General features: G+C 41.4%; 1 protein-coding gene across 3 annotated transcripts in view; it reads left to right on the forward strand.

The window, feature by feature from the left end:
- The window catches only part of TSPAN5 (tetraspanin 5), a 170,730-nt gene that overhangs the window by 4,595 nt on the left and 140,180 nt on the right, over positions 1-25,955 (forward strand). Inside the window, exon 2 of one of the 3 annotated variants that reach the window (XM_038582070.1) lies at positions 23,463-23,561. The exons of the other annotated variants lie outside the window; for them this stretch is intronic. Coding sequence (XP_038437998.1) covers positions 23,544-23,561 — 18 coding nt within the window. The 5' untranslated portion in view covers positions 23,463-23,543. The remainder of the gene's footprint in view (positions 1-23,462; positions 23,562-25,955) is intronic. 3 annotated transcript variants of the gene reach the window in all.

The following is a 25,955-nucleotide window of genomic DNA, read 5'->3' on the forward strand; positions in this document are numbered from 1 at the left end:
AACATTGGAAGAACTCAAGCCAGAAGGGAATTGGTTTTATTGAGGGTGTCACCACACTAGGACATTTCTTGGAAAACACTTAGTCTGCTTTGAGGTGGGTAGGGAGTTTTGTTTCAAAGTCACTTCTTTTGGGTATGAACCCTCACATCATGTTGCCCACCATTAATAGATGTTTTGCTCTAAACTCTTGGCTTTTGGTTCCAATTCTTAACAGTTCGTAGGTGAGCAAATTGATCTGATTCTGGTATTGAATTGTTGCTATTTAACAATCAACCCCCACACTTAGTCGTTTAAAACAAAACTTTCTTGTATCTCACAGGTATGAGATTTGACCAGGCCTATCTGGGCAACTGCATTTGGGGTCTTTTGGGCAGTTGCAGTGAGATGTGGCTGGGGCTGGAATTGTCTGAAGGCTCACTGGGGTAAGATGCCCAAAATGGTGTACTCGCATGACTGGCAGTTGATGCTTGCTTCGAGTTCAGCCAGGGTTGTTGGTTGGAGCACCTACATGTGGCTTCTTCCTGTTTCTGAGCCGGAAGAAGGTTCCAGCCAGTTCAGGCTACACCCAGAACTGGCCCAGTGTCATTTCCATCTATTTTACTCATTAAAGCACACGTAGAGCCTGCTCAATTTTAAGGGAGTGGAGAAAGAAAATCCACCTTTTGATGGACAGATGTCAAGGCTGTGCAGGTTGTGGCCATCTTTGGAACATACCTTCTGCGCTGAGCCATAATTTCTTGTTTATAAAGGAAGGATAACATTATCTAATGGAATTGTAGTTCCAAGGGTTCAATGAGATAGTACCCAGTACACTGTCTTTATATTTAGCAAATGGTGAATATCATTGTTGTTATTGTCTTAAGACTGTACTACTTCCATCTTGTACTACAGAATTTCTGGAATACTTCAGCCTGGTAGTTTGGCATTGTTGTTACTGCCGAGTAATGATAATGCCCTTAAGACCTGCCAAGGAGATGAAGCAAGTGGATTCAGTAAATTTAATTGTCACTTATTAGAAAAAAAACCCATGGATCACTGGAAACCTTGAATGACTTTGGGAAAACCAAGAATGATTTGGGAAAACCAACTTGTTTTTTTCTTCTCCTCACAATACAATTAGAACAGCCTTGGATACTTGAGCCCAAATTTCTCTTTGATGTGCTTTCAAATATTACATTGTGTCTTTAAGGGGAGGTTTATCCTGGGTTGATGGCAGAATGTTGTATCTAATTTGTTTTCACAGGGCTCAGACTCAGAGAGGAGAGAGATTTAGGGAACCTTGGGGGGGCATCAAGTAGGAAGCCTTATCTTATGATTCACTATAAATTGTAAGATGTTCTGGAATGACGATACATCAGCAGTTTATAAGTCATAATTTTTGTTTTAATTTGCTAGACATCTGTTAGCTTCGATGGCAACCATATGGGAGTCTAAATTGCCTTTTGAATTACAGGGAGTGGTAGGGAGAAAGCTAAATATGGTTATGAAAGTGTCATGTGGGAAAAGTGTAAGAAAGGTGTACAGATCTCAGTGGGGAAAATAATTGAATACTGGACTTGCTTGGTCTGGCTGCCCACACTTGGGGCAGTGAGAACACACTGAAGTATTTACACTTGATGATATGCTGGAAGATTGAAATGAAGCCAAGGGGGGAAAGTTGAAAAACCAAACGATGTTCCACTCACCATCAAATTGCCAAAGTGAGCTCATTTAGATGGATCACTCTGTCTTAATATGTCCACAATAATAGTTAGTCCCTGGCAAAAGGTGAGAGCAACCTGTATTTCAACAAAGCTTTATAATTATGATCTCTTTCTTCTAAGCATCTCAAAGCGTCTTACAAGCATATTATGACATCTTCGTGACAGATGAAAAAATTGGAGCGCAGGCATGTGGAGTGACTTTTCAGCTGTTGAAGAACATGTCAGGGTTCACTTTTGGAATATTAAGTCTCCTCTAGTAACGATAGCCCTAGCTTCTCCTTTGAAACTTATTTTAGAAGATGCTTTTCATTTTAAAATAAAACATCAAGTAAGTCACTTACATCTGTTCATAATTGAAAAGTGATAAGGTTTTTGCATATGCCTCAATTAACACCACCCACTAGCACAAAGAGTTAGGATGAAAATGTTAAGGAATATGATCATATAATAAACTGTGTAGTCTATTGAAAAATCCATAAATGAAAAATTGGATTATTAAAGACAATGGAGTATTGAAGACACATGCTTCTTTCCATATGTAACACTGCCTCACATTTCTAACTTCTGCATCCTTATACTTCACTGGATTATAAGGGCCTCAGCTGCAGGGACTGTCTCCATCATTTTCAGAAGCCGTGTCTAGCATTGAAACATAGAAGGTATTTAACAAGTATTTGTTGAATGAATGAATTACGAAATCACTGGAAAGTACCTAAGCATCATCTCCTCTAACTTCCTATTCAGCGAAACATTTTCTCTGTGACATTCTGCCAACAGGTTGAAGCATGGATCTGTTTTTGGACCACTTTAATCGTTCATGTTTCATTTGTCCTCCAAGTAGTGTAATCTACTTCCCTTAACTTCCATTCTCCTAATTTACTGTTGTTGGTTTTTAATCTTTATTTTGAAACTATCTCAAATGCAGAAAAATCGCACGTGGTATATAATTTGTTTTTACCCTGAATCACTTGAGAAAAAGTTCCTGGGATGATGCCTATCACGCCAACACTTCAGTGTAGATTTCCTGTAAACTAGGATAGTCTAGAGAGCCACCGGACAGCCATCAAAGCCAGGAAGTTACCACTGATACATTACCATCATCCAAACCTTAGATCTTTTTTCAAGTTTCCCAGTTGTTCCAATCATGTCTTGTAAAGCCAAGAATCCAGTACAGAACACACACTGTATTTAGTTATCTCCTTCAGTCCTTCTCTGTCAAGATCTTGACACATTGGAAGATTATAAACCAGTTATTTTGTATAATGTTCTCCAATTTGGGTGTGTCTTCCATTTTCTCATACTTAGATTCTGACTGTGCATCTTTGGCAGGAAAATGACAGAAATGGTGCTACATCCACCTCGTTGCATCCCATCAGATGGCACTGATTTCTGTTTGTCCTAGTACTGATGGTGGTCACTTGGTTAAAGTGTTGTCTGCCAAGCTGCTCCAACCATAAAGTTACTCTTTTTCCTTCTGCAATTGGTACATATTGTGTGATAGGTTACTTTGAAACAATGTAAATAGCCCAATCCTCATCAGATTTTTAATCTGTTAATTTATTTACAGCAGTAAGAACTTATTGTTTCCTTTTTTCCAATATGTTTGTTGAACTGTTGCCCTCCTGACTTGGATGTTCTAGTTAGTCCCGGTTTGGCGGGCAGGGATGGTCTTTTCATGCTGTCTCCTGTGCCTGTTAACTCCCATCATTCTTTAGCACTTCTTTGCTTTCTGGCGGAACAAGATGGTCCAAGCTCATCTTATAATTTACTGATTTACTTTTGTATCAGCCATTTCTCCAAGGAGCCCTAGTTGCTTTGAGTGGCGAATGGTATTTAGAAGCCAAGATCTGGTTGGTAAGTGTGCTCATTGCCATAAGGGTATCACCACCCTGGGAACTCTTAGTGGACAGAACTATGGAATATACATATTCCATACATGTATATCTGTATATACATATATGTGCATATATACACATTCCGTATGCATTTCTGTGTTTAGTTATATTTTGAAACCATGAGTTGAGTGATACCACAAATCCCTATTTGGTACCACAAGGTTTATTCTTGGTTTTTCCTTTCCTTTATTTATAATTATCTTCTTTGACATGAGATTCCTGGCTCCTGTTGTTCTTAACGGTTTACCTACTTGATAAATCCTCCTCATAGGTAGCCAGTCTTGTACAGTTGCTCCTGTCCCTCACACAATTGCCCTCCTTACCTGCTGATGCTGCAACGAGAATGTCACAAATCCGCACCTCAATACGAACACCCTTCTCACTCTCATTGGGCCCTGATACCCTGCTCTAGGCTTCCAATCCTTCCCCATACCTGTCCTTGCACGAAGGGCTACCTTGCTTTGCCCCCATTAATGGCTTTAGGGCAGAAGTTTTCAGGAAGGAGAAGGGGAAGGCCTCAGGTAACACTCGTGTGATACAAAACAAGATTTTTCTTCCTTTTCTGTAGACCCTCATTGTTTAAAAATAGGTATTATGTCATTCTAAAACCTTCTATTTTCTATCTTTAAAAGCTCTTACTTAGTTCCTTCATGTATTCTTCATGTATGATTTCCAGGTTGTTCTTTGCCCTAGTCATGATACTCTTGCCTGTGGTCCCATTTGGACACATTTCTATTAATGTAGCAACCAGAATGGAATGCACTCTTCACACACCCTTCTACTCTTCCAGAGAGCAGTGGGTTGTTACACTTGAACATCCTCTTAAATCTCTAGGCCATGTTGGACCTAGAGGTAGAAGCCTCTGCTACTGGCTGGATTTGTCTTTGAGGGTTACTCTCACAGGTTGTTTCTTCAGTTGTTTATCTTTTTTTTTTTTCTAAAGATTTTATTCATTCATTCATTCATTCATTCATGAGAGACACACAGAGAGGTAGAGGGAGAAGCAGGCTCCCTTCAGGAAGCCTGATGTGGGACTCGATCCCAGGACCCTGGGATCATGACCTGAGCCAAAGGCAGACACTCAACCACTGAACCACCCAGGCGTCCCTTCAGTTGCTTATCTAAAATAGGAGGAAAATAATTCCAATATCTCACAGAGTTTTTATCTAGTATTAAATGAGAGCATGCAAGTGCAGGTGCTTTGTAAAAGGTAAATCTGTCAATACAAATAGGAGTTATTAACCTAAGCTAAACTGCACAGGCTTCTCCTGGAAGCCAGAGAACACTGCTGGCTCAAAGTGAATTTCTAGTGAAATGAAACCTTCACTTCTTTGTCGGGTGAACTTCTGTTAAACCCATCTTCCTAGGCTAGGTGCTAATCAGAAGCCCTAACCCTCCAGGTAATTATTTGAATTTAGATATAGTTCTATGTATTTATCCCATTTACATGTCTTATTCTGGCCCAGTGGTTTTTAAACTGTGGTATCAGCAGCCCAAGGCTTCCTTGAGGTGTGCCTGGACTGACTGCGAGTGTCTGTGACCTCTCTTCCCCCACTGAGGACTCAGCCAATTGGTTTGATATTTTGGGATACCATAAAGGATTTGGCTTGAAAAAGGGGGTCCACTGCTCCAAAAGACAATTGAAAACCACCATTCTAGCCTTCAGATGTTTTTGAATCTTGATGGTCAAGGCATGTTTTAACAAAATTATTCCTTGTATGGGTCCTTCTCCTATATGTGAATTTCTTCATGCCCAGAAAGTCCCTCTCACGAACTAGAGTGACTTCTGTAAGATTTGTTGATATTTCACCTCTTTATAGATATAGCAGCCTAATTCCTAAGTTGTTAGGAAATTTTAGTCTTCCCACCAGGGGATCTGATTCAGTAGATCCTGGATGGAGCCCTGGTATTGTGGGGGTTTTTTGCTTTTTTGTGTTTGTGTTTTGTGTTTTTAAATCTGTGCTGGTGAGTCTGATGCTCAGCTGACTCTGAGAGGCTCTGGTTTGCTTTTCTTGACAGGGTGTGGCATCTCTTCCCATTGCTTTCTGGAGGGGACACTTGGGGGAGCTGGGAGTGGGTAGCGTAGAGCTCTGACCAAAGTGATTTCACCAGCACATGAAGCTACTGTTCATTGCTTATGAGAAAAATATAATGTGGCCTATTTTATCCTTCATGGAATTTTTTATTAATCCAAAAATGCCAGTTATTTTTAAATCTGAAAGTCCTAAAAACAAAATGAGAAAATTTCCACTAAACAGAACCTCTTGTGCTGCAATTAGTATGCTAAAAATTAGCATCTTATAAGGATAGAAGCTAGTTATTTACTTGACAGGAACAATGAAGAAATAGACATTTTGTTCTTTTGCCCCTGCTGTCCTGCACACTTTAGGGTAGTGAACTGGGTCTAACCACAGATGCCAGATAGTGACCTGTCCTCCCCTTCAGAAATCAGCCTCCCTGGCCAAGATGCTCTTCCTTTCAGCCTCCCTTTCCTGGGGCTTTCTCCTGTGTCCCCAGCCCTGAGTACCCTCATTTGAGAGTGGGGGAAAGCAGAGTTGCTTTCTGTATCTCTGTGGCAGTTTTATTGACTGCCCCACTGTAATGCCATGGCAGGAACATTTCTCCCATATCCAGATGGGCAGCAGTATCCCAAAGGGCTGACAGTATAGCAACGCAGGATTCCTACCCAAGCCTGGTATTTGTCAGTTTACTTTAGAAAGAGAAGGTTGAGTGCAGAATATTCAGAGATTGCATAGTGAATTTTCCTTTTATTTTCTTAAGTACTTCTTTTCTCCTATCCCATTTTAAAAAATTAGGCATTTGATTATGGCTGGGCTCTTAAAGTAGAAGTCTTTTGAAAGAAAGAAAACTTGAAAATAAATTCTAAGTTATTTCTCTGAAATGTTTTACTGGGACATAGTTATCACATCACTTCTAAAAAGTGGGGGGGGGGGGGGGGGGAGAAAAAGAAAAAGACCTGAATGGTGTATGAACTCTGTGGTTAGCACTGATAGTATCTGTATGTACATAAAATATCAAAATCTGAAAATATCATTAATTCTGAAATGCAAGGTATAATTTTTAAGGAATGTAATCACCAACCTCAATAACAAAGTAGTCTTTGGAAGTGAATGGCAAAGCACTGTGGCTCCCCTCATTGAAAAGGCCAAGTGATAATCTATACCTCTTCCAGCTATATTTACTATTTAGATAAGTATTATGAGAGATAGGGCTCTTTTACTTGTTGAGATTTTTTCCTAAATTATACTTGGCACTAAGTGTTGAATTTCTAAAAATCTGGAGGGAACAGCTGGTGCTCTAATAAATATTCAGGCCAGCTATTTTAATGCTTTGTACTTCATTAAGTAGTCCTAATAAAAGGGGGAATACTTGACTTAAGCATTTCTCAAAGTATAATGTTTTGCTTCCAACAAAAATTTCCCCCAGCTGTTAATATTTTCCCCTAAGCAGCCTTAAAACTTAATTCTGCCAAGTAAGTAGTTGTAATCACTGTTGAAGCAATTAATGCCAAAAGTTCATCCTCCTGTTTTGAGGTATAGTCAGTCCTGTGAAAATGGCCCAGCCCTTTAACTGATGAAGACTCCATCAGTTAATTTAGAAATTTAGAATTTAGAATTTAGAAAAAGTCTTTATTTGTGTCCGTCTTAGAGAATGATGATCCAGGTGCATCCTGACCTGGGCGTTCTAGTGCCGTGGTGGGAAGTGGGCAAACGAGTCTGGTGTTAAGGAGCTTGGACTTCAAGTGTGTCTGATTTTTAGCCAGCTCTCTTCCCAGGCTTTGATCTTAGGTTATTTAGCAACCTTGCAGTTCAATTTCCTCCTCATCTGCAAGATGGAATTCTTTTTTTTTTTTTTAAGATTTTATTTTATTCATGAGAGACAGAGAGAGAGAGAAAGAGAGCGAGAGAGAAAGAGGCAGAGGGAGAAGCAGGATCCCTGCGGGGAACCTGATGTGGGACTTGATCCCAGGACCCCAAGATTATGACCTGGAGCCGAAGGCAGATGCTCAACCACTGAGCTACCCAGGTGCCCTGCAAGATGGCATTCTTAGTATTAATTAATGTTATTAATACTAGTATTAAGACCTAACATTTGTCTTGGAGTCATGAGGATTAGAGGAGTTAATATGTTTCAACTGCTTGGAATACTACTCTATTTTCCTCAATATTTTTGGTTGTTTTTTTCTTAACTTCTTTCAGAGCCATTAAAGTAATCTTACATGGTAACATATATTTTTTGTTCTCTGTAATGTTCTGCCTACATAAGTGCATTCTCAAAATAACTAAAGGGAAAAAAAGATCTAACAATATTCACAGTGTTCTTTTCATTATAATGAATGGCATGTAATTCTTATCGTGGATACCAGACCATGAATTTGCATCTATTGTTTGTTGTTAATTTTCCCCTTTTTCTTTACCCATTTAGATTCCCTTTCCATCTTCTTTGCAAAAACCATAGGTCGTGTCTTAGTGTTTTGTGCTGGGAAGTTGAGTTTCTGATGTTGAGCTCTGGTGTTAGGCCTAACACCTGATGGAAATAAAAACCATTTTATTAACATCTGTTGAATCCAGATATTGTGGTAATATCTCGATGGCTGCACCTATATATTTTTAGCTTTTTTGGCATCACAAGTCCTGCATATTTTGGTCATTGTTTTACTCTGTATTGCAGACAAATTCTGTAGATTGTGAAGGTGTCCTTGATGCAGAAGTAGAATTTTGGCCTGAACTACCTGGTCATTGACTAAATAAATGGGCCACCCATCTTGGTGAACGAGTGACTCTGTGGCTTTGTCTCTGAGGCAGTAATGGGAGGCATCTGGAGCTGTGCTCTTTGGCCTCCAGTAATGTCACCTGACTCAGAAGACCCAGGCAGGCTGTCCTAATATCTGAGCATAATCTTCTCTCTAATTGGGCTCAACTCTGGGAGAAAAGGCCAGGGCATGCTAATTTAATAGGTGTAAAGAGCCTTGTCACTCATTCTTATGCAGAAGGTGTACAGAAATCCTCCAGCCCTTGAAGGGCAGAGGAGGAGGAATGAAAGGGAAGGTAAGTAGAATTTTTACTATAGGATTCACTGGTAAGAAAGATCAATGGTAGTATGACATGATATTATAGGAGCACACTTAATTTTAGCCTACCTACAACATGCGCAACACTATTGGTTTCCCTTTTCTCTTTGTTCTCATGATCCATTGATGATTTATGACTTCCCTTTGGTGGACACTGAAGTTATCCTCTTGTCCTTCTGACCTGTGCCTGCCAGTTTCCCAGAGACCATGGAGTATAGCCACCTGATAGTCCAAACAGCAAACCTCAAAGTTCAGTCATCTTCAAACTGCCTGCATGGTTTTAGATAAACTCCTGAGTCACCTTAGAGTTTCTCTAATTTAAATGTGCATGCAGTTCACATGGGGAATCTTGTTTGAAATGCAGATATGGGGGGGGGGGGTGTTGCCTGGATGGCTCAGTCTTTTAAGCCTTTAACTCTTGGTTTGGCTCAGCTCATGATCTCAGGGTCCTAAGATCGAGCCCTGCACCCTGCATCTGGCTCCATCCTCAGCGTGGAGTCTGCTTGTCCCTCTGCCTCTCCCCCTGGTTGCTTGTGTGCAAAATGTGCCCTTTCTCTCTAGAATGAATGAATGTATGCATGAATGCATGCAGATTCTGATTCAGTAGGTATGAGGCCAAAGTTCTGGCACTTTAACAAGCTCACAGGTGAGGCCACTGTGGCTGGTCCACTGATCTCATTTTGAGTTGCAAGGATCCAGACCATTGCAAACGGATTCTTTTCTTTTAAATTGATTCCATTTTAAACCTTAAATACATTTATTAAAAAAAAAAACACTTGAAAAATATCGTTATTCAGATGCATACAATGACAATAATATGGCTTATTAACTTCTAGGTAGTGATTGGTGCCTGCTGGCAGGCCTGAGTCAGAAGCTTATTTTCCTTTGTCACAGTGGAGGTTAACAAGTGTACAAAGTGTTCGACATCCTGGCATCAAATGGAGACTTTCTCCTTAACTAGACTAGAGGATTAAAAGAGAGTTGAAAAGGAAATGACTTTCTTATTCAAGATTATTTAATGCCGGATTCGAAAATGGTCTCCTCTGGTACCCCAGTCACCAGGGAATCTCACTTTGGGGAGCATTGCTTTTAAGCAATTTGAAGGAAGGCATGCATTTGTAAGCTCCAGCCTATTAGTGAGATGGATTGATCTCCGGAGGTAAGTGGTTGGGAAGATGTGTTGAAAGTTTTGCCTACTCTATGTTCTGTTTCTTCTCAGGGAAAAAAGAGAGGCCCTCCCCATTGCTGAGAAGTTGCTAACTCGGGGCCCAATGAGTAGTTCTGTCTTAGGTAGAAAAAGGAAAATGCTTGAAAAAATTGGATCTCAGACTAATAGGAAGTTAACCTTAAAAACGGAAGAAATCTTGCGCAGTGGGTCCCTTCGACATCTCTGTCTCCTCTTCCTTTGAGTTATTATTGATTATGTTCAATTGGGAATGAGTCCATTGATGCATTTTTAAGAAAAGGGCACTTTCTTTATACTTTTCTACTGTAAAAACAATACAGCAACACTAATATACATTTTTTTGAAGGAAAAGAAATTCACCACAATCCCAGTAATCCTCTCTTTCGGTTCGGTTATGTTAAAAATGGAGACTCTTAATCAAATACCCTGAGGGCAGTGAACACACACCCCAAAACAAAGAAACAAAATATTTTTGAGATTCAGTTGTAATCACTTACAAGGATCTGAATTTAGCAAACCTCAGTTACTTAACTTTGTAAAGAAAAAAATGTGCTTTCCTGTCAATAGCTCTTAAACATTTCTTCTGCCTTTCCCCCCCCCTCAGGATCACATTTAGAATGAGTGTTCCAACATACAGTACAAATATCTTGTGAATAAACATCAATTCCACACAACCAAAAAAAAAAAAAAAATCAATAGATCTGCTTTAGGCATTTGAGAAACCCTGCACTTTTAAATCAAAGAGTTATGGTGTTAAGTAACTGAAAAACAAAAACCCCCAAACTCACTCTCTTTGCTTTTAAATGTTTTCAACATGACCTTTATGTAGACGGAAAAATATAGCTGGAAACTTTCTGAGCACCAGTTTTATTGCGGATGCCCTGTTTATCCAAAGGTGCGCAGTACCTGCCCACATGGCATTCATGTGAGAAATCGCTACCTGGTGGTTTTTTTTTTTTTTTTTAATCTCATAAGTGGAATCCTAGGGAAGATAGTGTTTATTTGGTACCGGTTCTTTTAGCTTTGTCTATTGCTTTTGGAAAGAATAAATTGAATGAAGAGGTGGCTAGATGATATGATTATATGTGGCATTTTCATTTTTTTCCTGAGTCTGCAAGATTTAATAATCCCTAATGTTCTTACTGTATGCTTTGAGAGGTTTGAAGTTACTTTCCAGTGAGGATTTGAAACAATTGCATAAAAGTTGGAAAATCATGTTTTGCCCCCTTTTTTTTAAGACACAAAATCAGTATTTTAAAAATGATAGGATTGGTGTCACTAAAAAGAGGATAGAAGTATTTTATATTTCATGAAAAACATATATTCCATTTAAATATCAATATACTTGGATTTTAAAATATCAACATATATAATATGTTATCAATATATATCACTTATGAATATTAAATATTGATCTAGATCCTTGGATTTTCTTTTTTGTAAGTAGGTATATGCTTTCTTTGGAGAAAGAAAAGCAACCTAAATGACCATATGACCTCCAATTTTATTTACAGTAAACTAAAATTTCTTTTATGACAGTATGGTGAAAATATGCAAACTAAAAGAAAATTTAAGTTAAAAATAAAAAAAAGATCAGTTTTAGTCTCTATGACAGAAACAGAAAAAAAAGGTTATGATTGTATTTTTGGTTCTTAGGTGAAGACTAGAAAATTAACTCTCTGAACTATAAAACTACTGCATCTTAATTGGAGGCACCAACAGATCACTAATTATTGCTAAGAACCTTTCAAAATGCAGTTTTTTAAAAAAATTGTGAGCTTTCTATTGAATATTGCCCACCTTGCCCCCCTTCTTTCTGTGAATTTAATTTCAGAATTGCGAAGACAGTGCTGTTTGCTTTGAGTGAAGGTGAATCTCTTTCTCACTCCTTAAAAAGCTTACCCTTCTGATGACAGAACAGAAGGTTGGAATTATTTTCAGCAGGAGTGGCTGTGTAAATATGAATCCAGTGTTCTTTGGTGGGTCTTTTAGTGCCTAGGTATGGGAGCTGTCCTTTTGCTGGTCTTTTGTGGTCCTAATTATATCATCTTAGTGCTTCTGTGTCGAAAGGGACCTTGAAAGTTCTTACTTCCCTTCCCCACTGTTTCACCCCTCCTAATAGCAGAATCCTTTTTTTTTCCTTCCCCAACCAAGATTTTCAGCAGAGCCCCCAGGTTATAAAATAGGGAACAGCTGTGGTCTCTGGAGCCCCGTGACTGGGTGGGCTTGGCCAGCCTCCGCCGCGCTGCACCGGGGACAGTGTGTAGAGGGGACAAGGAGAGTCCTTGCGGATTTTGCATCTTGCTGAGGACGATGGGGAGGGCATTTAGGATTCACCTAGGATGAAGGCTGTGTCGGCTTGTGCTGTCTGCAGGCTGTGTGCACGCAGAATCGCCTCGTTTTCAAGTGCAAGTTCTTTGATTCCATTTGGTTCTTCTAAGCTGTTTTTGGTGCAGTCATTCTGATTAACATCAGCCTTGTTTATCTTAAGTAAGTATTCAGGTTATTTATTATGTATTACTCTTACTCTTTGGAATGAGCAGACTCAAAAAGTTGGCTTCATATGGATTCCATATGTGGCTTCTAAGTTAGCAGAAACACAAAGCCTTTCAATTAATTTGCACATAAAGTTGCATATTGAATAGATTAAGCTTGATGGCATAGGTATTATTTGAAATTCTTTGTCATCTCTAATATTGTTCATTTTTCATTTAAATAAGCTCTTAGGTGTTTGAAGATTCTGTGGTGATTGCCTTTATGAATTCATGTAGGTCCTATTTGTTTTTTTCTGTACTGCATGCGGATACCCATGGAATTTATTTTGTTTTGCACTGTTAGCTCCAGATAGTCCCACATGATCTAAAAAAATGGGAGATTAATTCTTTATAATTTAGCTTTTTCCTCTCCCATCCCCAGGATAGACAGAGAATACTGTCATATCTAAGGTCGTGGTTAAGAGTGAGACTCAGTGGGTTCAAATACTGGCCTTGACACCTCCGAGCTGTGTGACTCAACATTTACTCCATCACTGAACTGTTCCTTTTGGGCAAAAAGTGAGTCTACCCTTAGAATAATGGTGAAGGTTCACTGAGGTGATACATGCAGCTCTGAGAGGGGCAAGCACTCAGTGAGCATGGGCATTGTAATCAAGTATGGCAGGGATAGAGGAAAATTCAGGACAGGTGCAGGCTTTTGGTTCATTATCACCTGGGAAAGCTGGTGACGTCCAGGAGCCTCTGCTGTCCTTTAGGGAGATGTACTCTTTGTAATACAACTTCTCACTCATGGCAACATTTTCTTTGTTTCCTTTTGTCCTTCACCGACTGCGGGAGATTGTACCTCCATGCTTTCCTTTGGCAACTGGATCTTTCTAAGGGTTTCTAGCCAGGACAGCTGCTTGCTCCATTCCCGTATCTTCCTGGACCCTAATTTCCTTTCCTGGTTAGCTGCAGCTGTCCAGTAGGCCCACTCCTGGCATGACCTGATCAGCCCTCTGTTTCTATATCACAAATGCCAGCATTTCTCATGTCGTGCCTAGAGGGCCATTTTGAGGCCATAGACCTACCTAGGGTTTTTTTCTTTTTTTATGGTAGTATGTGCAGAACATTACAGTTCTAATAAAATAACATGTAGAGAGGTGTTACAGGCATGTTAAAGGCATAAGATGTTGTATGTCTAGAAAAGTATGTATTTTAGCTATCCAACAATTATTAATTGAAATGAATTAGTTAAATCTAAAATAATTTTCGTTAGGAACAAAATAAGCATCCATCTGGGCCCTCTACAAAGGCTTGTTATGTACAAATATGTACATATGTTTATGAACATGTTTCTCAATATATTACTTTTTTTGATAGTAATTACCAATTTTCTAATTGGATTCATTATTTACTTACATACAAATTTTTGTTGCAAATGGTGTTTATGGGCTGTTGAACTTTAAGGAATCTGGCTTTTTAAATTGTGTTTTCACTGTATGGGATGTAAAAAGTATAAGTCTGGCAAGAAGAAAGTTGCCTTCCTTCCCAAAGTTAGTGCCTTTCAGAGTGTGAACATTTGCCAAATGGAATTTTTTCTCACTGTTTTTCATTTTCTGAACTATCATAAGTGACTTTCAACTCTATGGATGAAGATTTCTAGAACTGAAGTTTTGCCCAGATTGAGACCAGCTTCTACTCTGTCCGTTATTTTTTTGGTTTCTTGTTCATTTTTTAATTTTCAAATTTTTTTTTTTTAAATTTAAATTCAATTAACATGTATTGGTTTCGGAGGTAAAGGTGAGTGACTCATCAGTCTTACATAACACCCAGTGCTCATTACATCACATGTCCTCCTTAATGCCCATCACCCAGTTACCCCATCCCCCGACCCACTTTCCCTCTAGAAACCCTCAGTTTGTTTCCTATGATTAAGATTTCTAAGCATAGAAAACTTCGAAAGGTGGAAGAGGTGAAAGAAAGGAGGAAGAGGAAGCAAAGGTGGTGTTGTCTTGAGGATAAGATGTGCTTGGGGGGTGGGGGGGGGAATCCCAGACTGTGCTGTTCGACTATGCAATTAAATTGGAGGGGGTGTTTCTGAGTTCCTTTCCAGTGAGGGGCCTATGCTGCTGCTGTTGTAATCCATGCCGTAAGTGTAGTGGGGGTTCAGGTGGAGGTTCTGGGACCATGAACTCCATAAAGACAGTCATCTAAATGTACGAATATACATAGGTTGTCAGGAGACACTCTTCCACATGTTTCTTGAGCTTCTACATGTCTTGCTGGGTGTGCCAAGAATGCTCTTTATCTGGGCCATTTCTTAGAGTGGTGTTAGCAGTGAGCGGTCTTGAAGGATGAGGTAATGTCTCTCCCTGGAATAAAGGGCAATCTCACTTACTGCTTTTTATAAAGCAGCAGGTTCCCTAATGCACAGGTCCTCAGCTGTGGTGTAGGCTTAAAGCACCATGTGCAACTTCCATCTGGGCCCCTCAGCACCGCCCACCTTGGACTTCAGGATGGGGAGAACAGACACAAACATGATGCTCATGCTCTCTGCTGGACTGTGAAGAATAGTCCTTTGTCCCGGACCCGGTGTCTTGTGTGTCCTTCCAGCTTCCAGAGACAGTAACAGGTTAATTTATTGTCTTGTAAGTAGGGTAAAAGCAAATATGGCTAGGCATAGGTGTGTTTTGTGTAAGTTGACTACTTCTCCAGTTAAATATATTCAGCTGTGTCCTGTTTAGAACTTAATCACCTGGGCCCGGCCTGCACCTAGTGTGGTTAGGATAATAGTGGGGAGTGGCTCCTCAGAGCTTCTGACCTTATCAGAGCTTCTCCTGTTCTTCCTATTCAGGCCACTGGCCTGTGCATCTCCAGGGAACCAAGGGAGACTGAGGCATCTTTGCCAAGAATTGTTGTATCCTGAGTCAGGTAAGATGTAAACTGACCTATGCAAGAGGTTGATCTTAGAGTAAGGAGCAGCAAAACCCAGAGGTATTGTTGGTAGTAAGAGGAGTGCCCACAATGTTAGGTCCCTAGGAAGACATCTAGAAGGAGAAACCTAGGGAAGTCCAGGCCAAGGTAGTGGGCCAGAGCAAAGAAGGGGCAGGAAGAGCCCATCTCAGAAACATCCTGGCTCTGCTGAATTGGACGAGGGAAGAAAATTTGTTTGCTTGTTATATTTGTGGAATGAATTGTTTCTCAAGCAGTTAATCAACCTATTGGAAAGTTACCCCGAGATCACCTCCAAGCTGGTTTATACAATTTAGAGAGTGTTCATAATTAGCAGTCATGCAGTTGATAAAAGGCAAGAGGAATATTTGTTTAGAACGATGTTGTTTTTTTTTGTAAAAGACCTGTAAAAGTGTATTTACTTGTTATCTGCAATATATATTTGTTCTTTCCTCCATGTAAAGAATATGTCTCTATGGTAATTAGGCCTGATACTAAGATTCCACATAGAGAAAGGACTCTCAGGGCTCAAATATGAGAAAAGATATTGAAACCTCACTTCTGTTGTTTCCACTGTGAATCTTATTGGCATTTAATCGACCAAATTCTAAGTATTTTTTTTATTCGTTTAATGATACGTGAAAATTATTAACTGTCAGAAGCCATCAAAGTGAGATCCATGATGACTACCAAAATCTAAGGATTCCTGATTAAGTAAAAAAATATATTGGATCAGGAACTGGATTTTAATGGGGAATTATTGGTGGGAGTGACCCCTACCCCATCCCAGAGGACTGCCATATATAGCTACACAGGTTGTGGACTGCACAACTCCTTGGGATGTGCATGATGTTCCCCAGAGTTGTACCGTGTAGAGTCTTGTGTGCATTGGGGGAATCATCCGAAGGTTTAAATAAGTGGCATATAAAGTGAGTGATCCTTTTAAGTTGAATGGGTTCAGACATTTCTGCTTAGTGTGTTAAGTACCACCTGTGTCTTTCAGCCCTTGAGGAATCTGGTGGTGGTGATGTAGGTAGTGGGGGCGGGCCGGGGGGCTTCTTGTGGGGAGTTGGGAGCTCCCTGCCAAGGAGAGGATTCCTCTGTCTGACAAGGACTGCTTAAGGTGCCTTGGGACCTTGTGGAACTTGGCTGAGAAACCTCAGACTGGGGTCTACTCTCCAGTTGGTCCTTCCTGGGCCCAGGGAGACCAAAACTGGGATGCTGAACCTCTGTTACTGGACAAGTAAACCATTTGTTTGCTTATGTTAGTGAGTAAGCTTAATCACTCATTCATGTTCAGGATAATTAACCTTGTTTGCGAAGTGATTGTTCTTACCCGTGATTCAAGATTCAAAGATATTACCAAAATGAAGAGGCTGGCAACCAATTTTTTTTTTTTTTTGGTTTTTTAATACAGTTACTTTCTTTTAATTACATCTTTGGATACACACATGCACAGTGTTTGCTGGTTTAAATGCACAGATTAATAGAGATCATTTTTTTGTATGGAAGATTATTGCATACCTCTGCAAGTAATTTTAGGAAGTAAAAACTAGGTATTAACATACAAACTTAACTTCAGTGTTCTGGATGCATTTTTGTAAAAAAGACTTGGGAGTAGAACTCTCCCCACTGCATAAAGACGCACTGCTGTTGCCCTTCTGCAACACACTGGTTCTGTTTTGTTCTGCCGCTCGAGCTTTGGGGGCTATAGCACAAGGAGAACGTCTAGCATCCTTATAGCTAGGTGGAGTTACCAGCCCCACATGTGTTCCTTATTCCCTATCCAGGCCTGCTGACAACCTCTGGGAAAGCCCAGAGGACTTTTCTATCACTCCTATGACCTTCTCCCCAAGCAGAAGTCCCTATATTTTATGTAAAGGGACTTTAAAAAGTGGAATGCTTGGGACTTGGCATCATCAGGTGAGGATTTGAATCCCACTTGAAATCTCTAGCTTTGTTGTCTTGGCTCATTAGAAGCTTTTTGAGGCTTTGTTGCCTCATAAGTAAAGTGAGTATGTTGAGAAACCCTTCTCTGTAGATGTCCCATGTTTCTTGTGCACATCTTATGAGTGGAGGCATGGACTGCCTTTGTCCCGGGCTCTTTTTAAGGAGGTTTGTATAGTGAAAAGCCTTGGTAATTAAATTCCTGTGACAAAAAATACCTGGGTTTCCTAAGTTCAGGGGCCTTGTGGTCCAGTTCACCGTATGAGCCCTCTTTGCATTGTCCTGTAGGAAGTGTTGCTCAGGGAACTGGCACAAGGGCAGATACTGTGGCTACTGCTCCTGCTATGAGTAAGAAACCATCCTTTGTCTCTGACCCAAGACTTTAGGTCTCCTGCCAGTACCCGTGAAACTGTGGTAGGCTAACTTGTTAGCTGATTGGTGGGTTACAATCTTGGACCCTGCAAGTCTTAACTTGATCAATGGATGTTTGTACGCTCTGCTGCTTCTCTGCCACCTATCGCTGCCGTGGTTTGGGTCCTTGCTGTTTCCCACGTGCAGTGTCGTAGTACCCCCTAGCTTCCCCAATACCAGATTTCCCCCATTCTGCTGCAGGGATGTTTCTCTAGTGGGAAATTGGATTGTGCCACATTGCTGTGCTTTAAATATTTGATTGGCTCTTAATTAGGACAGGATTAAAGGCAGGCTCCATTATAGGGACCTTGCCTATTTCTCCCTTTCCATGATTCATATACTGTTCTCTAGCCACTTGTATGGAGCAAAGGGGTAGAGATAGTTGATGATCATTATGAACTACTCAGCTTCCCCAAGTTCAGTTCCCTCTGCGCTGTGACATAATATGTTGTGTATGCAGGTGTCACCGGTCTGCTTCCCATCCCCTTGTGGGAATTGGGGCCTGAGGAGTAGTGAATCATGAACTCAAGTTTTCTGACTAACTTTGCACTCACCTCTGCTTTAAATGACCTTTTCTACCATTTCTGTCCATCTTCCAAAGATACAGCATCTAGCACAGAAAGTTGTAAAGAATAAAGAGGAGGTCATGAGGGCAAAGCACTTACTCAGGGCCTGATGAGCTGTTTCTGGTGCTGCTGTAATTCTTCTTTTAAGAGTTGATGCCAGAGTGCCTGGATGGCTCAGTTGGTTCAGTGTCCCACTTTTGATTTTTGGCTCAGGTCATGATCTCAGGGTCTTGAGATGGAGCCCTGCAGTGGCCTCCTAGCTCAGCAGGGAGTCTGCTTGAGATTCTCTCTCCCTCTGCCCCCCCCCCCCCATAATCAGCTCGCTCATGCTCAAACAATAAATTAATCTTAAAAAAAAAAAAGAGTTGGTGCCAGAATTAGAGCGTTTAGGAACTCTGCTAAACACTCTCTACCCCCACCCCATTATTTAGGTGTACTCCATTTAGCTGTTTAATCCTTTAGCATGTATTCTATATATATCTTCAGAAATATTTAAGCAATCATCAAAAATACGCCAAAATCTATTATAATATTGTAATACTGAAAAGAAGGCATTTATATCTTTTTTTTTTTCCAGCCAGTTGGATGGTGTCTATAGAGGGGGGCTGTGGAGTGTTCTTAGCTAGAGTACTGGCATGGCACTCTGCCTTTTTCAGTTTAAGTGACTCTGGGCAATCTGTTTTGTTTTGTAGTCTTTTTTTTTTTTTCCTCCCTTTTTAACAGCTTGTTTTCCACCTGATGGTCTTTGATTCACAGCAAATTATTTTCTAAAGGATAAATCAAAGGTGGGTTTAAATGGTTAAAATACAAGCTGACTATTAAATTGTGGGTCTTACAAGCCACCAAATCCTATGATATTCTATCTGGCTAGGTCTACCATTTGAACCATTTTGGACAATGGTCAGAAGATAGACATTGGTCAGTAACCCTTCCTCATGCAGACATTAATGGTGTTGGAATTGCACCTGTATCCGGCACTTGCCCCGTTGGCCTTCTCTGATGCTGATTTCAGTTGAGGGGGCCATTTCTCATGGGTTTGTGAAGTCCTTGTGAGACAGGGCCTGAATAGTGGGGTTTCATCCCAGGTCTTGATAGGGCCTGGCTCCCAGAAGGCATTCCATAAATTGTTTTGAATGCATGAATGACTAAGTAAGAAAATGTGAGTGTGCTTAGTTAACAGTAAACCACTAGCCAAATGCGAAAAAATCCTCCCCGCTGTGCCCCTTCTCTGATGTGGAAAGATGAGCTAGTGCAGGAGTGGGGGGCTGGCAGTGGCGGTTTGGGGTAATGGAAAAATGCTTATCACTATACTTGGCTTTCTCTCTGCCCGTGCCCTATCTCTTGCACCTCTCTCCCTGAAGGGTTAGCAAGTGAGGCTGTGGAGGAAGTCCTAAGCAGCTTATTGTCCAGACTTTTGGGCTCTGTTTTAGTTCAAACCTACAGGGCTTTCCAAAGAATGGGCATCTTTTGTCTCCTCTCTCACCTCCTCCAGCTAAGGTTTATAATCCTTTTTATCCTTTCATTCTCTTCACCTCTCTTTGGGTCTTCATCTGAAGAGACTTATCTCTGACACCATTTTGCTTATCTAGGATCCTCTTGCCTCCCAGAGCTGCAGATTCCTCCTTTGTGTTTCCTGGATATTTTTTCTGGGACCACTTTTTGAGTGAGTTCAGGTATGTCTATCTAGGCAAGAGGGGTGGTGGCTATCTGTGTTTGAAAATTGGGACAAGCATCTAATAATGGATCCCCCCCTCATTTATAGACTTCTATTGTACCTAATACTTTTAGCATCCACATTAAACTGCATTTAATGAATTGGTTTTATTTCAAATAATAAGATTATTCAAAAGAAAAAGTACATATATATGCATGTCAGCTGACAATATTTGAAATAGAAACTTCTAGAAAATCTGAGGATGTGACATTCTTAGGTAATGAAACTTGATAACACTATAACCCAGACTTTGGCCCCGGTTTTCCTTTGTTGGCCTATGTAGGACAAGGCAAAAGGTCCTTTGTACCTATTTCTTTAGAGATAGCACCATGGAGGGGCTCTGTTACTCCCTATCACTTGAGCTTTTGTGACAGATCTTGATATTTGAGTAGTATTTGCCTGCATGTGCTGTCGAGGTCACTGAAAAAAAATCAAAAACCTTGCAAACCAGAGGGTATGATAAAAATATGTTGTTAGGAATTTTTACTGTGAGCATTTTTACTTAAGTGCACAAGAATTTTTGGCTTGACATAGAAGAGGTTGGACACTTCTGTTTTTATGTGTGGTATATTTCATGAAAACCCAGTAGTAGTATGGGGTGGCATAGCTATCGTAATCCAAATGATGCCTTTCAATATATTGATCAGATTATCTCAAAGGGTGACTACCAATCTTTTTTTTTTTTTTTTTTTTTTTAAGAGAGAGAGAGCATGCATGTGAACAGGTGGGAAGGGGCAGAGAGAGAGAGAGAATCTCCAGCAGACTCCGCTCTCAGCATGGAGCCCAACACAGGGCTCCATCTCATGACCCTGACATCATGACCTGAGCCAAAATCAAGAGTTGAACACCAACTGAGCCATGCAGGCGCTCCGACCAATAATCATTGTAAATTGTTAATCAAAGTGAAGAAGTAAATGGGGATCAGAAGTGATTTTACAGATTTTCAATCCTAGAAATGATTTGCGATTTAAAAACCATCTCTACGGTTGAAAGGCAAACTCGATTTATCACTCAGAACTCTCACAACTTCATCTTCACTTGTATCATTGGGTGATATAATTGAAGAGGTCATGGCAAACACTGAGATTAAATTGTTTAGGTGAATCTGCCTGGTTTAGGCTGTTGAAGGATTCATTGACTTGTGGGTGAGGGAAAACTGGCAAGGTAGTTTTGCATTTCATTTTGACCTTACATTGCAAGGGATTTTTGAGGCTGTGTGAACAGGATTACAGGGCAAGCTTAGGGCAAGCTTTAGGGTCCTATAAGGAACTGGCTCTGGCTATCTAATGTTCAGGCCCTTTTTTCTACCCTACTTCCCCCCCCCCCCCCCCCCCCCCCCCCACTGAGCCAGAATGTTGGCAGCTTTCTGACCCATCACCAGGGTCTTCAGATGTTAACCTCCCGATCTCTTTCACATCTGCCCTCATTAGTCTGTCTACACGACCGTTGCCCTGGCTCGAGCCTTCACCCTCCTGATGGCACTGGCTGCCTGCTGGCTCTGCCTCCTGCCTTCCCTGTTGTCCTCTACCCTGAGCCAGAGAGGTCTTGTCTCAGGTCTGTCTGTGACACTCCCATGCTGTGTGTGCCCTCCACAGATTCCCGCTGTCCTTGCTCCAGCCTAAAATTTTCCTCATTATCTTCTCTCTCTCTAGGGCCCACTTTGCAGCCTTATCTTCTTCTCCTCCCCATCCTTCCTCTCCCTCTCCCCCTTCCCCTCCCCTTCCCTCTTCCCCTCCCCCTCTCCTCCCCCTCCCTCCTCCCCTCCTCCCTCTCCTCCTCCCCCCATCTCTGTCCCCCCTCCCCTCCTTTTCCTCTCCCTCTCCTCCCCTTCTCTGCCCCCCCCCCCCCTTTCTTTTCTTCCAGGAATCTTTCCTACTTCAGACCCTTTACATATGCTACCCCCAAATCAGGTTGAACGTTGGAATATTCTTTCCTACTACCCAGGACTTCTGAGTACCCACCATAATTCGGTTAGGTCATTGTTGTTTCTTTAGGTGATTCCTTGATTGTGTTCACATTAGCCAGTCAGCTTCCAGAGGGCCGGCCTATGCCTTGAATATGACCTTGGTGGTGGCCTCAGTCCCCGGGTAGGGGGTTTAGCCCCTCCATAGGGCTTGGCTTTCCAAAGCAGTCCTGCTTTATACTTGTAGTCCCATGTCCTAATAGTGTCCCCGTTCACTTGGAAAATCATTTCTCTCGGATAACAGTGTACATGGTGGTCCTATTTAAAACTGAAGGATGGTGAATCACTCAGGTAAATGGTTCAGTGGTCAGGGTCCCAGTGCAGGGTGGTGGACATTCATTTTTGTTTTTTTTTTTAAACATTTTGAAGAGGTTATATTCCATTGGGCACCAGAGATCTTAGAATATGCTAGTGGGAGGTGTCAAGGGTGTTAAAGAAACAAAACACAGGTGGCCACAGGTAGGTACTTCTTCTGGTCAGAGGGTGACAAACTTAATTGGAAGGGGTTGAGGATATTTTCACCTTGTTGGGCCAGCAGACATGATGGTCCTTGCTGTCCTCATTCTAACATAAGCTCGTCCCCAGGTGGCAGTGTGTTTGTTGGGTACCTGGTGGGAAGCACTGAGATAATCTGCCTCAGTTTCCTGACCCGTCCACAGACTCAAAGGAATGATACGGACAGTGCCAAGTGATCTTGTTGACTTACAAAAAAGTAAATAAATAGATAAAAATCTAAAAAGCAACACAAGGAGGCTCTTTGGAAGGCCCATCCTGGCACAGGCTCTCAGAGACTCAGTTTCCTCTTCTCCAATGTGGCACCTACAGGCACCTGCCTCAGGGAAGGCTCTGAAGAACCCAGCAAGAATAATGCTTTGTAAGACACTTTCAAATTAGTAGTCCCTTCAGGGGTAAAGGGCTTTTTGCAACACTAGTCTGAAGATAATTTTTATCAAATCTCATAGCCTGAGGTCTCAAAACCACACCCGGGAAAGCCCCCCTCAGGCTGGCTTCTGTGCCATGGTTGTGCTGAGCCCTGAAGCACTGGATTCCTTCATGTTGGCCCTGCAGGGTCAGGAAGCTGAGGGAGACTTGCTGAGGCCCAGGCAGTCACGAGAGATGGCCAGATAACAAGGTGAGTGACCGTCTTCTGTTTGCTGAGTGCAGATATGTTCATTTCCTACACGGCACATTCACCCACAGTCTGGGAGGGACGATGCACATTAAAGCCTCTCGCTTCTGGAATGTTCTAGTGGATTCTGGCGGTGGGCTCTGTGAAATTTAGTGCTGCCTTTCTAGCTTTTTTGCCATCTTTTGTTTTGCAGGTTGTGTGCAAGGAGTATTCACTTTGCTTGCCAATTCGGCTTAGGCCAGAGCAATAGATTATGGGAGATGTGCAGGCCTCATAGAGATTTTGCTAGTCCAGTGATTCAGCAAAGCATTTTGTGAGATTGCTCTAATAATTAAATATCTACGATAGGCCGCATTTAGGTTGGCTAGTAAGAAAGGTGAAATGAGGTAATCACAATTATGTGATTTTTTTTTTTTTTTTTTTAAAGTTCTGGCATCTTGTGTTCTCTGCCTACCAGAAATATTCCAGCAGAACTGTGATAATGCCTTTCATCTGCTAAGCCTTCCAGATGGCAGTTTCTCAGCCGGTGAGCAAAAGAGGGAGCGTTTGAGATTTATGAGTAAGTTACTTCCCTTCCTTGGTATGACCCAGTGAACTCTTGTGCGTGATGTGTGCTGAGTGCCAGTGGTACGTTGTCTGAAGTCCTTCACCCTGCAGGGCCTTTAAAAAGCACTGTGCCTTCTGTTAAGGCAAGGACATCTTCAAATTCCCAGTGATCAATGACTGCCTTAAAAGAGCACTTAAAATGCTTTCTCAGGATACTTTCTGTGACCTAAGTGGACTCTGAGTTCCTTGAGGACAGAGGCTGTCCCTCCTGCTGGGCAGCACCAGTGCCAAGGGAAGCCTCGCTATGCCTTTTCCAGTTGGCACGTGGCCTCGGTTTCTGGGCTGTATTTATACAGTTCGTCTGCTGGCTCCCAGGTCCTCCCTTTTTCAGTGCAGGATGTTGACTGAGCATGCAGGCCTGGAGCTATAGTACGGATGGGTTCAGATAATTTTTGGATTTTAGGAGCTCTCAGAACAGTGGAAGAAAGACTTATTTATAAATACACCAAAGGGAAGTGGTGTGTAAGCCGAGGCTGGAGTGGTCAGGGCATGTGTCAGAGGTGAAGTGGCTGTGTGTTTTCAAGGTTTAGGGATTGGCTGAGCAGAACAACACTTGCTGTATTCCACCACCACCACCCCCCCTCCCCCCAACAATAAGAAAATACCCTCCTCCAACTTGCTAGGATGCAGAGCTGAGCCTATATGATGCATTCTGCTATGTGGACTGGGATAGCTTCAGTGCTGGTTCTCTGTGGTCCTTCTCCTTTGTCTTTATCCTGTTCCTTTTTATGTGGAGGGCGCTTGCAGCCTACCTAGAGGAGTGCACCTCTATTTGAACTCCTTTAGTTGATACTCAGAGGTTACCAGTTCATGGATCTCTGTTTTGTTCCCCAACTAAATTTTAAGCTCAATGAGGGTGGAAACCACTCCATCCACATCAAGCACAGTGGCAGCTGGTGCATACAGCAAGCATGTAGGCTAGTTGAGGTGTTTTTGTTTGTTTGTTTGTTTGTTCTTTTAAGATTTTATTTATTTAAGAGAGAAAAAGCACTCAAGAAAGCATGAGCCAGGTGAGGGGCAAAGGGAGAGGGAGAAGCAGACTCCCCACTGAGCAGGAAGCCCAACACAGGGCTTGATCCTAGGACCCTGGGATCATGACCTGAGCCGAAGGCAGACGTTTAACTGACTGAGCCACCCAGGCACCCCGCTAGTTGAGGATTTTTACATGTCCTTATTACCTGGCTCTTTAAGTATGACAAGACGGTTCAGTCATGACTCAGGTATAAACAGAGTGGTGTGTTTTGTTTTATTTGTTTCATGGTTTTGTTTTTAGGAAAACACATGTCTGGTCAGTAGCATTTCATCAATTTGGTGTTCATTCATTCATTCATTCATTCATTCACTAGCAGGCTCCTCCTTTGGGAGCCTTTTTTCCTGTACTGAGTTTTTGAATGCTGTGTTTTTACTGCACTGGGGATTTTATTCTTTAAACTCTATAATTGTTTTTGATAAATCTCTATCTCTTGGATACTGGCTTAGAGATAATTCTTTTCTATTAAGTACTTCTTAGAGTGGTTGACCATAAACCGTTTGAGAAATCACCACTTTTATTAATGACTTTTGAGATTTGGCAGCAACTTAAATTGATAGTAATGGAATGTGCTTTGAGTGGAAAACTGTAAGATAGACAGCATTTCACTCTGCAAACCAGACTGGAGATGATGTATCTGACAGGAAAATATAACTTATTGGTGGTTTAGGTCAGTGTCTCAGGTAATGCAAGGCTCAGCAGTAGTGATTGCAACGTAAGAATTAAAAAGAAACACTTATGTGGTCGGGCACTGTTTTAAGTGCATATGCTATTCATATGCTTGTATGAATTTATTTAATCCTCCCAGTGACCACATGCAGTGTCTGTGCTGCCATTCTTCACCCTTTACTAATGAGAACATTGAGGCATGGAGAAGTGTGTGACTTGACGATGGGTATGGTCGTGTGACCACAAATAGTCCCTCTGGGACTGGAGATATTCTTTTTTTTTTTTTTTTCTTAAAGATTTTATTTATTTGACAGGATGAGCATGAGAGAGCATGAGCAGAGGGAGCAGCAGGCAGAGAGAGAGGGAGAAGCAGGCTCCCCATGGAGCAGGACGCCTGATATGGGACTCAATTGCAGGATCCTGGGATCATAATCTGAGCCAAAGGCAGGTGCTTAACCAACTGAGCCACCCAGGTTCCCAGAAATATCCCGATTATGTATAGTATGTACCTGGAAGATTGGGAAATTTGTAAATTATTCTTTTGGTGGTTTAGGGCAATTATGTTTACTGTTTCCATTATAGATTGTGTATGTTTATGATTGCTAGCTTTTCGTG

This window comes from Canis lupus, chromosome 32 (genome assembly GCF_011100685.1).
Source record: "Canis lupus familiaris isolate Mischka breed German Shepherd chromosome 32, alternate assembly UU_Cfam_GSD_1.0, whole genome shotgun sequence".
NCBI classification, from domain to species: Eukaryota; Metazoa; Chordata; class Mammalia; order Carnivora; family Canidae; genus Canis; species Canis lupus.